Below are 14,633 nucleotides of genomic sequence, written 5' to 3'. Positions count from 1 at the left end.
CTACCTCACACCACAACACCTCAAGACCATTGCCACTACTTCCCTCTTTCATGGACATAATTCCACTGCTATCACTCTCTTCCTGTTCTTTCTACTATTGTGAAAAACACTGTACTCTTCCATTTCTGTGGGGATATTTTTTTTCCTTTCAACCATGTTTCACTTATTCCAACAATTTTTTGACAAATAAACTCAATCAGTGAAACATTTTCATCTCTCTTATTTCTGATACTCTCATTATTTGTAAATAAAATCAGCAGTTCACTTTTACGTCTATAACCAGTCCTACCAAGTCACCTACTGGTTGTGATTTTCTCATCACATTTGCCCTTTCCCAATTACTTTTATCACTGCTGATCATTCCCATACACACATTCACTGCTCTGCTTGCTGTCCACTGACCCCCCCCCCAATCTCTCTCTGCATTACTGTCCTCTCTTCATCTCTCACATTATTACTATTTCATTGCTAAGCATTTCAGTCTCTTCCATTCCATCGTCCTAATCTTTCACTCCACCTCTTACCTCTTCTTTCTTGTTTGAATCATGCACTGTACTTCCTACTAGCAACAGTTTCTCCAGTTCACTCATCCAAGCCATTCGAATGTAACCAATCATTCAGTTCTATTCTTCCCTCAAATACACATCACAAATCTAGAAACTGTACTCCCTTCTCCTCACACAGCTCTACCAGCATACCATTCACGATTCTCACGCTGTCTCAACTCACCACTGTCATACCTTGGCAATACAATGACAACCTTCCTAATTATAATCTAATTATATCCCACTATACTGTTATCTTTCACTGTTCTCAACATCCATCCTTATGTTCTCATCATGTCCAATTATCTCTATTAAGAAGTGATATTCCACTTTAGTCTGTTGTAGATTTCAGTTTCAAAAGACTTAATAACTTTCTTCTCCTACAATTTGTAACGATCATTCTGCTAAATATGCTAAGTATAAGCTTCATTTAGCAGATTCATTAAAATGAATACTGTACTCCCTTCTCATACAGCTCTGCCAGCATGCACTTGAAATTTTGGCAGCTTTCTTTAGAATAAAAATAAGATTTGAGAATTCTTTCCAATGCATTTTCCAGCAAGCTATTGCATTTTTTTGGGGGGGGGTTAGTACAGATTGATATTAAGTGACACCAAAGGACTTATTGTGGAAGGGCACACTACTCCACTACAATTTGCTGTCTCCCTCACTCACTCAGTCCTCCAAACACGTGACATTACTACCATCAACACAACATCTACCACCCACCACCAATAGTATATTTTGTCTGTAACCTGTGTTTGTTCTCTTGCTGATTTGCCAGTATGCAGGATGAAGGACTCATGTTTCTAGGAGAAAAAAACCCTGCTACCTCATTTGAGATTGGCTAGCTCACCATCAATTGAAAGAGCACATATAGATTCCTCTTGTCACAAAGAGTCTGGTCTTTTCCAATCAAATGGCACTATTGTTCTTTCAATTGCACTGTGAAAGAGTTTATTCTGTGTCACATTCACGAAAATTCTTAAGACATTCAAGCTCGAACTATGTAAATAATAAAAAGGTTCAGTTTTACAACTGCTTCAGAGTATATTAGCCAGGATTGTATAACAACATATTAACACATGTAGAACATCTATTTCTCTGAGAATTAAAAAAAGTTTGTCCCATGTGAAGTTGTCATCCAAATATTTCATTATTCCCATGATAAATAATACATTTTTTAAAAAATCTATACCTTGCATTCTGCAGACTTTTTTTTTTTTTTTTTTTTTGCAAAAATCTGATTATATCACTCTTTGTAATGAAACGAATTACTAAACATTTTAATAGTAAGAAAATATTGTAAAATATTGCCTTGCTAATGGGAAAGATTTATTCGGCATTAATGTGCAGCACTGATCAGTAATTTCTGTAATGGTATATTGTGCTATCGCATTCTTCATAATTGCTGCTAATTTAGTTTTGGCATTTAAAACCTATCAGCCTTTGTAGCTCAGTCAGTATAAATGAAGCTTTTGGTTGGAAAGACTTGGGTTCAATTCCATCAAAGACATGAGGAACCTTTTATCTGCTCTTACAACTAAAGGTGAGTTAGCCGGTCTCATGTGGAGGTAGGTTTTTTTTTTTTTTGTCCCCCAGAACAGGCAAACCAGGTCCGTGAACACATGCATCTACAGACAGAGGACACTTCGGGAAGGCATGGGGCTAATCACCTTATTCTCGAATTACGGTTAAGAAGTTCAAGAATAGTTGGAAGGCTGTGGGCGCTTAAGTGCCTGTTAAAACCACTGATATGATACGATATGATTTAAAACTTATCACCAACCAAAGAAGTCAGAAATACAACCAAGTAGCTGCCAGAAGATGCTTTTAAGCCAGCAACTGGCATAAGAGCATTTTATATCATGAAATTCCACTACTGCTTTCACTGCAATCGCTCTGGCTTCATTTTCATTATGAAAGTTGGAAAGAAAAGTACCACTTTTTATCAGTTGCAAGATATTTGATCATCCTTCTGCAGATCCTGTATTCCAATCTAATTTCACTACCTTGGAATAATCATCACTGAAGGCACACTATTGTTCTATGAATTTCTTTTGCAGAGAGACTACAAACAACAAAAAAAGTTGATGCTGTTGCAGATACAATATAAATCATGAAATCAAGAAAGTTCTTGTTTGTGGCGTCAGCTTGTTCTAATACATAGGTTCCCAAACTTTTTTGGGCCACCGCCCGCCCACTTTGCAAGACATAAATTTTGTAACGCCCTCCATAATATTAAATTATATAAAATTGGGTTTATTTTTGTACAAATCAATTAGAAAAGTGGTTTTATATATCTTATATATATTTTGAAATGAAATATAACGAATATATATTTGCTGCTACAAACAACCTATTATACACACATATATACATGCTCTATTTTCTCATTGACATAGAAAATTGACATCTATTTCTATCTGACATGGTAAATTTTCAAATGATTAAATAATTGAAATAGAAAATTGATAAAAAACTTGATCGCATAAGACGGGCATAAGATGAATTAAAATGCAATATTTTAATTTTAAATGATTATCTAATCGCAAAATCATGAAAATAATTAATTTTTAAATATATATTATTAATTTCTTCTATAAAGAGCCACCGACCTCTAGACCGCCTGAACGCCCCCAAATGCTTCTGATCCCACTATAGCACCCCTAGAAAGCTTCAGCGCCCACTGGGGGGGGGGGGGTACCGCTCACTTTGGGAACCTATGATCTAATACATGCATAGTTATGAGTTTGGGACTGAAACATTATCTTCCTGACCCATAAAAGCACAGTGGTCCATTTAAATTTGTGAGTGAGAATAGTAGTAGGTTTTTTTTTTTTTTTTTTTTTTTTTTTTTTGTAAAAATGAGAAAATCACTCATCCTAATGCCACTGAGACAAATACAAGAGACTAAAATAAGTTCTGATAGTAATCTATCTATAGATATAGGAGACTGGCAACCCTATGAGCAATAAATAATGCTTGTTTATCAAAAAAATATCATAAACTACAGAAAGAAAGAAGGGTGGTGATATGCTTACAACAACAATTGATAGTGGATGAGTTCAAAGCATAATATGATAGATTGGTTATCATATGTTAGTGCTTGGCAATAACATTTAGAGCTTCTCTTGATGAATCTACAGACTCCATGGAATTAGCCATGTAATAATAAAATAATTTTGCCAATCAGCTTGCCTTTTAATTTTATTAAGAGACATTTTGATAAATTATTTTATTATTATTACATGGGTATCTCCATGATGTCCATAGCTTCAACAAGGGAGCTCCTAAACATCATTGTCATGTACCATATCTATCATACTTTGCTTTGACCATCCACAACAGGCTATGGCAACCTATTCTCATTCACTCCTCTCCAAGCAAAAAATCTAGTCCTAGCATTAGCCCTTGGTTCAATTTCCAATAAAAATAAACTATAAAAAAAAATTAATTAAAAAAAAATAATAATAATTAGTTGAAGCCCATAAAATTTTTTTTTTTTCTAAAATTTTAGAAAAAGGAAATTACATCCATTGTAATTTCCTTTTTTCTGACTCACTGAGTTTAAGGTATGTCTGTGTCTATCGCACACAAATTTTAAAATTTAGGCCTCAAAAAATGATAGCAAATATTTTTGTACCTTCAATGGCAGACTTATCGTGAAGTCTCTCAATCTTAATTCAGTGAAATCATTTTTATGTGTTCTATTTCTGAATTAAAATTTTTAATGAGAATTAGCATAGCAAAATAAACTTATAATTAAAAGGTGTGTTTTGCAAAAATAGATTTATGCCATTATATGGATCAGGAATTTCAAAAATTTCATTTTAAAAACTTTTTTTTTTTTTTTTGTAAATCAGATGACATTATACAAAAATGAAACACATTAAAAGAACATTAAACATTTTTTATGCACTAGGCTAACAAATCTTTTTTTCTCATGGCCTGCATTTTAAAAATAAACACCATAATTAAATCAATCATTGACAAAATCATCAACATCATCATGAACCACAGGCTCACTGCCTGTTGGTGTCCAATGCCTCCTTCACTATCCTCTTCCATCTTTTTATAAACCCATTCCATACTGTCATCTATCCATTCTCTGAGTGGTTTATCTCTTCTGTTCACACCATCCATAATACCAAACATGAATGTCCATCTTCTGGTCCTCACCCATTCTGCAGATATGTCCAAATAATTGAAGCTTCCATTGTATAATCTTCTGCATTAGATTCTTCTTTGGCTGTATCTTATTCTTAGAATAAGATACGACCAAACAAGTTCCTGTAACAAGTTCTTTCAAATGCCAAAATTCTTTTTCTTGATTCCTTATTTATTACCAATGTTTCAGATCCATACAGTACACTGCTAAAGATGCATGTTTCCAATACTCTTAGTTTTGTTCGCAGGCTGATCACTTTACTTTTCAGACGTTATTCATGGCCATCAGATTTGTTCTTCCCTTTGCAATCCTGATCTTTATTTCTTTTGTACAGTCCAAATCATGTCATTTTACTTCCCAAATATGTGAATTGCTCCACATTTTCTATATCAATTCCATCCACTTGTATCTTTTGTTTCATGTTCTTCTCACCAAATACCATTGTCTTTGTTTTTTCCAAGTTCATAACAAGCCCAAATCTCTTCCCTTCCTCATTTAACAGTTTCAATGTTTTTTATAGTTCTCTTTCATCTTCTTCAACAATAATGTCATCTGCAAATCTCAGATTGTTAATTCTCATCCCATGTACAGATATTTCTTTTGCATCTTCCTTCATTTTATCCATTGCTCTTTCTCTCATTTCATTTAAATGTGCGATGAAAATAACAAAACTGAAAATTGACAAAATACAGCTTACTAATATTTTATGAAATTACTATGTTTAAATTGTACAATTGTTTTAAAATATATCTATCAGTCACTCTAAACTTATTGTAACTACCTGATTCGGCCAAGAAAGCTATTGCCTGGTCCATACCACCACCTTGAGTACCAATATAGCGTTCCGATTTGGCACACAAACAGGCTAAATCCATTTTTGATATTTCTAATCTATAATTAAAGGAAAAGCAGATTGTAATTTAAGTAATATTTTTTTAAATGTTACATAGTATATAGTAAGATAGGATGATTGCATTCAGTCTAAATATTTCTAGTAACTACAGGGTGTTCGGGATAAATTTGACATATTTATAATTAATTATATTTTTCCGTAAGTTACATGTATTAACACACACTTCTCTTCATTTAAAAGTTTGGACCCTTCTTCATTCATATACAAGATGTCAGAAAGGATGGATAGCTGGAACCCACCTGAATCATGGAAGAGAATAACTTGTATCATGATGATTCGTGCCCGCCATCAAAATAAGGATATTACGACTGCTGCCCAATGCTCCCTGAATACAGTAAAAACAATCAGGCATGAACTAGAGACTTGCAATGGTGACTACGAGGATGTAGCAAGAAGAAAGATCCCTAGCAGACGATCTGATTGCGTTCGTACAGCAGAATTCCTCGCAAATCTGCAGGAACAGGTGTTGAAGAACCCTGGCATTGGAATTCGGGCTTTGTTCGTGGAGTTGCTAACTGTAGTCAAGCCCTGGATAACAAGGGTAGCCAATGGTAGGCCGTATGTATGGCAGCAGGATTCGGCCCCTTGCCACACCTCTGGGAAAAGTCAAAAATGGTTGTCTGAAAATTTCTACGACTTCACCAGTCCAAATGTTTGGCCTCCAAACTCCCCAGACCTTAACCCCATGGATTATTTTGTATGGGGCGCAGTTGAAAAAGACACCAATCGCACTTCCAGTAATACAAAAGCCCAGTTAATGGATAAAATTAAAACAGTTTTTGCGGCCCTTCCCAGGGAGACTGTAGCATCAGCTTGTTCGAGGTTCCGAAGCAGAATTGAAGCTGTGATCGATGCTAATGGTGGTTATTTTGAGTAAATCTTGTTGATAGTATTGTAATTAACTCTGCCTGTAATGTTTTTTTGTCAATTCATTAAATTTAATAGATACAAAGAAGATTTTCTTTTTCCTTACGAAACTGTCAAATTTATCCCGAACACCCTGTATAATAAGAAAGTAACTGCAGACAATCACAATGGTATTTTACAATGCCATTCTTGTAGAGTAGCATTATGGTGATAGTTAGTCATGAGGGTGGGGGGGTTCTGTGAAGAAAGGATGTACATGAAACAAGACAAACGATTGTTCTCAGAAAACATCTTGGAAACAACAGATTAATGTTGCATGAGGAAGATATTTAACATTCCAAATGTATGACTATATCTTCATAGATGTGATATCAGGCAGTGCTTGAATGAGAAGAAAACGGGAGTGGAAGAACTAGCAGTGAGTTCATGAACAGGCAGTATATGAAAAACAAAATTATGTTAAAGCAATTGGATAATAACATATTGCTACATGTTTTAGGGAATGTTCTGAGAAGTTTATGGCAGTTCTGATATACTTGTTTAACAAGAGTTGCAATGGAAAAGGGCCAAAAAGTGGTGGAAGGATAAAACTGTTCCACTTTGCAAAGGAGAAGAATGATAACAGGTTTCAAATTACAGTTGAGTCCTGTATATTAAAGGGATGGAGAAGTTGGCAAGGCCAGTAGGCCTTGCCAACTTCTCCATCACCTTAAGTTAGTATAGGTTTATTCTTTATTTTCTATATTCAAACCTCAACCATAGATTTCTCAATAGGAAGACTGCATTTTAACAATCTTGCTATTACAAGAGGGTAATAAATGTATTGGCCAAGAGAAATGCATATATATGTAATATTATATTTAGATTTTACAAAGGCCTTTGATCACTTGCCACAAGACAAGTTGGCATTTAAAATGGGATAGATGGTAATATTAGAATACAGATTGTCAGGTAGATAATAGATTAGCCATTGGTAACTGGCAATGATGATCTTCAATTGGCTGCACATGGTTCGGCAAGATATGGATCAGGCTTTAATGAAATGCTTTGGTCAACTGCTGCACTCAGAGTTCCATTTGTCAATACAAGACGACGGCAATCTCTTTCCTGACAGTGTCTTAGGACCACAGTTATGCCTCTTAGACAAGCAATGTGGGTTATTTTTCCACTGGTTAAACATAAAGGTGAGATATCCCAACACTCAGGATATCTCACCTTTTGAGAAACCAGTCAGTTCTGCTGTTTTCAAAATCATGGCTCCAGCCAGATGGGCACCCACAATATACCCTTTATCAAACTCCAAAAGATCCTTTCTTTTCTCATTGTGATCAACATTGACAATTACTGACAAACAGCATTCTTAACTGGTTGCCTTGAACACGTGACCAAGTATTTTGCATATATGCCATGTAAGTGATGTTTACATATACGAGGGTGGTCTGAAAAAGTTCTCAGCCTCAACTATAGATAGTAACACTATCGGCAAGAGATTTTTTTTTTTTCTAAGTTAATACATCTGTCATAAGCAATTTCTCCATGTGAAATTGCAAGGTCATTCTATCAAGTAGTTTGTTTTATACAGCTGTCTGAAGCAAAAGCGTTGTCTGTATCCCTTGAAATAAGTACCGTGCGGTTATAAAATTCTTTGTAAAAGAAGGTTTAACGCCAAAAAGAAATTCATTCGAAGTTCATAAAAGTTTATGGGCACTCTTCTCCTTCATTTGTGACAATTAAGAAATGGGCTGCCAAATTTAAACGTGGCCATACCAACCTTGAAGATGATCCACATGAAGGACGTCCAAAAAGTGTAACACCACCAGAAATCATTGATCAAGTGCACGATATGGTATTGAATGACTGGCGAGTCAAAGTGTGTGAAGTTGCTGAGACTATAGGCATTTCAAAAGAATGTGTAGGATATACTTTGCATGAAGAATTGCATATGAGAAAGCTTTGCGCAAGATGGGTGCCATGCTTGCTCACAGCAGATCAAAAACGCACTTACATGAAAATCTCTGAACAGTGCTTGGAGCGTTTTACAAGAATAAAACTGATACATTTGTGTGTCGATTTATTACTATGGATGAGACTTGGATTCACCATTACCCACCAGAATCCAAACAGCAATCAAAACAGTGGACAGAAGCCAGTTGTTCAGCGCCAAAGAAGACATAGTTGGTTCCATCAGCAGGATAGGTCATTGGCATCGGTGTTTTGGGATACTAAAGGCATATTGTTTGTTAATTATCTTGAAAAGGCAAAACAATAACCAGGGAATATTATTCCAATTTTTAACCAGACTACATGAAAAAATTCATTAGAAAAGACCTGGTTTGCAGAAGAAAAATTCATCTTGCATCAGTACAATGCACCTGCCCACAAAAGTGTTTTGGCAATGGGAAAATTAAGGGATCTGCACTACAAATTGTTGGGACATCCACCCTATTCCCCAGATTAGGCTTTCTCTGACTTCTATCTCTTCCCAAAACTAAAACTCATCCTCGCTTTTTTCTTCGAATCAAGAAGTGATTGCAGCTGTAGAGGGATATTTTGCAGATCTTACTGAGCACCACTACAGGGACAGAATAATGATGCTGGAGCATCGCTGGAATAATTGTATTAGTCTTAAGGAAGATTATGTCAAAAAATAAAAATAATTTTGAAATTATAAATTCATTTTTTTCATTGTTAGGCCAAGAACTTTGCAGACCACCCTCCTATCTGCATACGTTTCAAAATTCAGTGGCCAGTATGTGTACATGTCTTTGTTTGAATAAACTATATACATGTTGATGACATGACACATGACAGGTTGGTTGGTCAACGTACAGTATGTTAGTTCTGTGGATGGAGAGAGTGAAGAAAGAAGATTTTTCTTCACACTTAATTTGAAGATCTGTGTATTGTATTCCTTGGAATAAACATAAGAGGGGAGAATGTTCCAGAGGACAACTAAAAAGCAATGAAAGAAGAGGAAGAGAAATTGTTCTGCAAGTGCATGCAGGTTGAAAAACTAAATGGCTGTGTGAAATTGGGTGAAGATTTTAGAGATGCTAGTAAGAACTGGCATACCGAAATGGGTAGACAGACAAACATACTCTGCAAGGAACAGTATGAGTTTACTACAGGAAGGTCATGTTTTAGCAATTTGCTTATAGTTTTTATTATTATTTATATGGACACTCAAGTCAAGACTCATCAAAGGAGACCCACTCTATCCATTCACTCAATACCTATCATACATCTCCATAAAGCTATTCACCCTGTTAGGGCACTCACAACCACCTCTAGCAAGTAAACCATTGCACTCATTCACCACTCTCAAGTAAAGAACCTAGTCCACACACTCTTAGACAACTTCCAAGTGTGACACCTTGTTTTCTCCCTACTCTCCATCTACTGAAAAATTTCTTCTGTGTCAATTTTATAGAATCCCTTTAGTAACTTAAGTTTCAATCATATCCCCTCTCCTCTGCTATCAGTTACACTATTTATTTATAACAATGTTACAGCCATGCTGGATAAAGGGAATGGATACAACATGATAATATTGGATTCTGCTAAGGCATACCACATGAAAGGCTAATGCATAAACTGAAGACTATAAGACTGGAACATAAACTCTTGACTTGGTTAAGTGGATGGTTGACAGACAAATATCAAAAACTGGTATGTGGTAGGTGTGAATCTGCCAGATTTAAGGTAACTAGTGGTGTAATTCAGGGTCCAGTCCTTGGACCATTGTTGTTGAATCTATACACTAATGATTAGGGAGAGTCTAACAGGGGATATACAATTGTTTGCTGATGTGAAAATGGGCAGGGCAATCAGGAATGCTACTGATATTAAGCAGTTACAAAATGATTTGAATAGGCTGGAAATTTGGGAAATGAAAATGGTTGTCAGTTTAATGGTTATAAGTGTAAAGTTATTTACTTTGGAATTGAGATTTCCAGTGGCATATTATATTAGTGGGGTTATGCTACATGAAACTGATGAGGCTAGGGATCTTGGCATAATGGTAGATAGGAATTTAAAGTTCAAAGGTCACAGAGCAAAAACTGCAAAAAATACAACTGATAGGATAATTGTGATGTTGAAGTGAACCTTGACATAAGAATAAGAAAGTCATTTTGTCTCAAAAAAAGACTGCACCTGGGCTATTGTGTGCAGATTTGGTCTCCCAGGTTTAGGGGATAAAGTTGTGGAAAGGGTGCAAAGAAGAGTTACGAAGATTATATCACAAGTATGGGATCTAGATTATAAGGACATTGTGCAAGTATGTGGATTACAAGTTCTGGTTAGAAGGAGAAAGAGGGATGATATGATAGAGATCTATAAACTTCTGAATGAGTATTATAGGATAGCATCTGATGAAATTTTTCATTATAAAGAAGGTTGGGAGAGAACGTTGGGGCGGGTATCTATGGAAGTTAAGTTTGATCAGAACTGGTAATTAGTTTACGGAATTAACAACGCATATAAAGTATATTAATTAAAGGTAACTTTAATGAATAACTTCTATATTTCGGCAATGTCACATTGCCATCTTCGGGAACATAAAGATATGGTATGTGCACTCAGGAACTAACACAAAGCAAATGAGGAAGAAAGCAAGAAACTAATATTGTTCCTAAAGTCCTAATGGTGCCCTCTTGCGGGCTAATTTGGTAGTCTTGGCAGTTGGGCTGAAGTTCTCATAATGAAAGTCTCCCAAATTTGGGGCAGTTTCATGCACCCAAATTTGTTGAGGTTAGGAACGTTCTTTAGAGCTGCTGAAGATTCTTTGAATAATCTTTCGTATTTAAACTTGCTGCAATGGATTATTTTTGTTTTCTTCCAACGAATTTTATGGTGGGTATCTAAGGCATGGTCTGCCAGCCCAGAGCGGCTGTACTGGTGAAACCGGATGTAGTCTTGGTGTTCTGAAATCCTGATATTTGTTGTTCTGCCTGTTTGGCCAAAATAGGACAATTTGCAGCTGCAAGGGACCTGGTATACACCAGGTAGGTCTAGGGGAGGTGGTTGGTCTTTGGTAGAGCGGATAAGGGATGCCAACTTTTTATATGGTCTGTAACAGGAAGTAAGGTCATATTTTTTGAGGATATTGGTTATTTTTTCAGAGGTGCCCTGGATGTAGGGGATGGTGATAGACTTGGTGTAATCTTTATTGTGGAGGGGGGTTGTGGTTTACAGGTTTTAGTATTTTTTGGATTTTTTTGGGGTTATAGCCATTGGCTAAGAAAGTGTTGAGGATGTGGTTTAGTTCAATAGTCAGGGCCTTGTCATCTGAGCAGATTAATTTTGCCCTGTTATATAGTGTTTTTATCACCCCATATTGTTGTGAGGGGGGGGGGGATTGCTGGTGAATGTATCTGCCAGTGTGGGTGGGTTTTCTGTAAACAGAGAAAACCAAAGATCCATCAAGCTGGCGGGTGATTAAAGTGTCTAGGAAGGGGAGGGTGTTGTTTTCCTCTTTTTCTAAGGTGAACTGGACTCTGGGATGTTGGTTGTTTAAGTGTGTTAGGAAGGAGTGGAGTGTGTCTGAGCCATGTGGCCAAATAGCAAACACATCATCCACATAACGAAGCCAAATAGTGGGTTTTTGTGGGACGGAGTTTAAGGCTTTCTCTTCAAATGTCTCCATAAAGAAATTGGCCAAGGGTGGGGAAAGTAGTGAACCCATGGCTGTCCCCTCTGTTTGTAGAACTTTCCTTGCCAAACGAAATAGCCTGAGTTCATTGTGAACTGAAATAGGGCTGAGATATCAGGAGGAAACTTGGCTTGGATGAGCTCAAGGGTTTCTTTGAGTGGGTTCTCACTAAAGCCAAACCTCCAAAATCCAACTTATCCAAAAACGAATATACAGCCCTACAAGAATTGAAAAACAACAAAAAAATAGTAATCACCAAAGCTGATAAGGGAAGTGCCACTGTGGTACTCAATCAAAAAGACTACAAAGGTAAGCTAAATTCTTTATTACGAGACCGTACTACTTACCTCCCCATTGAATATAATCCGACCAGCTCTCAGATTAGAACTATCCACAGACTCCTTAAGAAAGTCACTTCTTGGCCTGTGGAAGTCACCAACAAACTTAAACCTTATAACTCTAGATCCCCCCGATTATATGGACTCCCAAAAATACATAAACAAAATGTGCCATTGCGTCCCATAGTGGATGGCATTGATTCCCCCACATATAAATTAGCCAAACATTTGGCCAAAACGCTCACACACTACACTGGCAACACACCATCACACATAAAAAACTCGGCCCACTTTAAAGCCAGTATAGAAAACCTCACACTCCAACACACTGACATAATGGTCAGTTTTGACGTCTCCTCCCTATTCACTAATGTCCCACTCAAAGAAACCCTTGAGCTCATCCAAGCCAAGTTTCCTCCCGATATCTCAGCCCTATTTCAGTTCACAATGAACTCAGGCTATTTCGTTTGGCAAGGAAAGTTCTACAAACAGATAGAGGGGACAGCCATGGGTTCACCACTTTCCCCACACTTGGCCAATTTCTTTATGGAGACATTTGAAGAGAAAGCCTTAAACTCCGCCCCACAAAAACCCACTATTTGGCTTCGTTATGTGGATGATGTGTTTGCTATTTGGCCACATGGCTCAGACACACTCCACTCCTTCCTAACACACTTTAACAACCAACATCCCAGAGTCCAGTTCACCTTAGAAAAAGAGGAAAACAACACCCTCCCCTTCCTAGACACTTTAATCACCCGCCAGCTTGATGGATCTTTGGTTTTCTCTGTTTACAGAAAGCCCACCCACACTGGCAGATACATTCACCAGCAATCCCCCCCCCCCCTCACAACAATATGGGGTGATAAAAACACTATATAACAGGGCAAAATTAATCTGCTCAGATCACAAGGCCCTGACTATTGAACTAAACCACATCCTCAACACTTTCTTAGCCAATGGCTATAACCCCAAAAAAATCCAAAAAATACTAAAACCTGTAAACCACAATCCCCCCCCCCCCCTCCACAATAAAGATTACACCGTCTATCACCATCCCCTACATCCAGGGCACCTCTGAAAAAATAACCAATATCCTCAAAAAATATGACCTTACTTCCTGTTACAGACCATATAAAAAGTTGGCATCCCTTATCCGCTCTACCAAAGACCAACCACTTCCTCTAGACCTACCTGGTGTATACCAGGTCCCTTGCAGCTGCAAATTGTCCTATTTTGGCCAAACAGGCAGAACAACAAATATCAGGATTTCAGAACACCAAGACTACATCCGGTTTCACCAGTACAGCCGCTCTGGGCTGGCAGACCATGCCTTAGATACCCACCATAAAATTCGTTAGAAGAAAACAAAAATAATCCATCGCAGCAAGTTTAAATACGAAAGATTATTCAAAGAATCTTCAGCAGCTCTAAAAAACGTTCCTAACCTCAACAAATTTGGGTGCATGAAACTGCCCCAAATTTGGGAGACTTTCATTATGAGAACTTCAGCCCAACTGCCAAGACTACCAAATTAGCCCGCAAGAGGGCACCATTAGGACTTTAGGAACAATATTAGTTTCTTGCTTTCTTCCTCATTTGCTTTGTGTTAGTTCCTGAGTGCACATACCATATCTTTATGTTCCCGAAGATGGCAATGTGACATTGCCGAAATATAGAAGTTATTCATTAAAGTTACCTTTAATTAATATACTTTATATGCATTGTTAATTCCGTAAACTAATTACCAGTTATGTCTAACCAACGTATAAGTCTTACTACTAGAAGTTTGATCAGAGTTAAGAAAGGGATAAGAGCTAGGTTTTTCCTCTCACAGAGCAGTGAGTGGAATAGTTTGCCTTTAAAGACAGTGAGTACATCTAGTGTGAATGAGTTTAAAGGATGGTATGAAAGCTGGTTTGGGTGATGTATAACCTCCCTCGATGAGTTCTTTACTCCCTGTAGGTCTCAAATAATAATATTTCTTGTTTTTCCTTTCAAGTAATGTAAAAGCTTAAAATGTGTATTCTTCTAGGACAAAAAGACAAAACAAATCTCTTCCAAGTTGTTTTTATATTTCTTAGTTGTGGAAAACTAGACTTCACAGCTCTTCCTAAAAACTTTGCTGTGTAAGCAACTGTGACCA

At 36.9% G+C, this 14,633-nt stretch overlaps 1 protein-coding gene across 1 annotated transcript in view; it reads right to left on the bottom strand.

Moving 5' to 3' along the window:
* Positions 1-14,633, bottom strand: part of Galk (N-acetylgalactosamine kinase) — a 146,036-nt gene that overhangs the window by 97,819 nt on the left and 33,584 nt on the right. Inside the window, exon 3 of the mRNA XM_090406143.1 lies at positions 5,498-5,607. Within this exon, the coding sequence (XP_090262269.1) occupies positions 5,498-5,607 (110 nt within the window). The remainder of the gene's footprint in view (positions 1-5,497; positions 5,608-14,633) is intronic.

Source organism: Typopeltis vanoorti, chromosome 16, assembly GCF_054136105.1.
Source record: "Typopeltis vanoorti isolate ZY-2024b chromosome 16, IOZ_Tvanoo_1.0, whole genome shotgun sequence".
Classification (NCBI taxonomy): Eukaryota; Metazoa; Arthropoda; class Arachnida; order Uropygi; family Thelyphonidae; genus Typopeltis; species Typopeltis vanoorti.
This window is presented reverse-complemented; position numbering and strand designations above follow the sequence as displayed.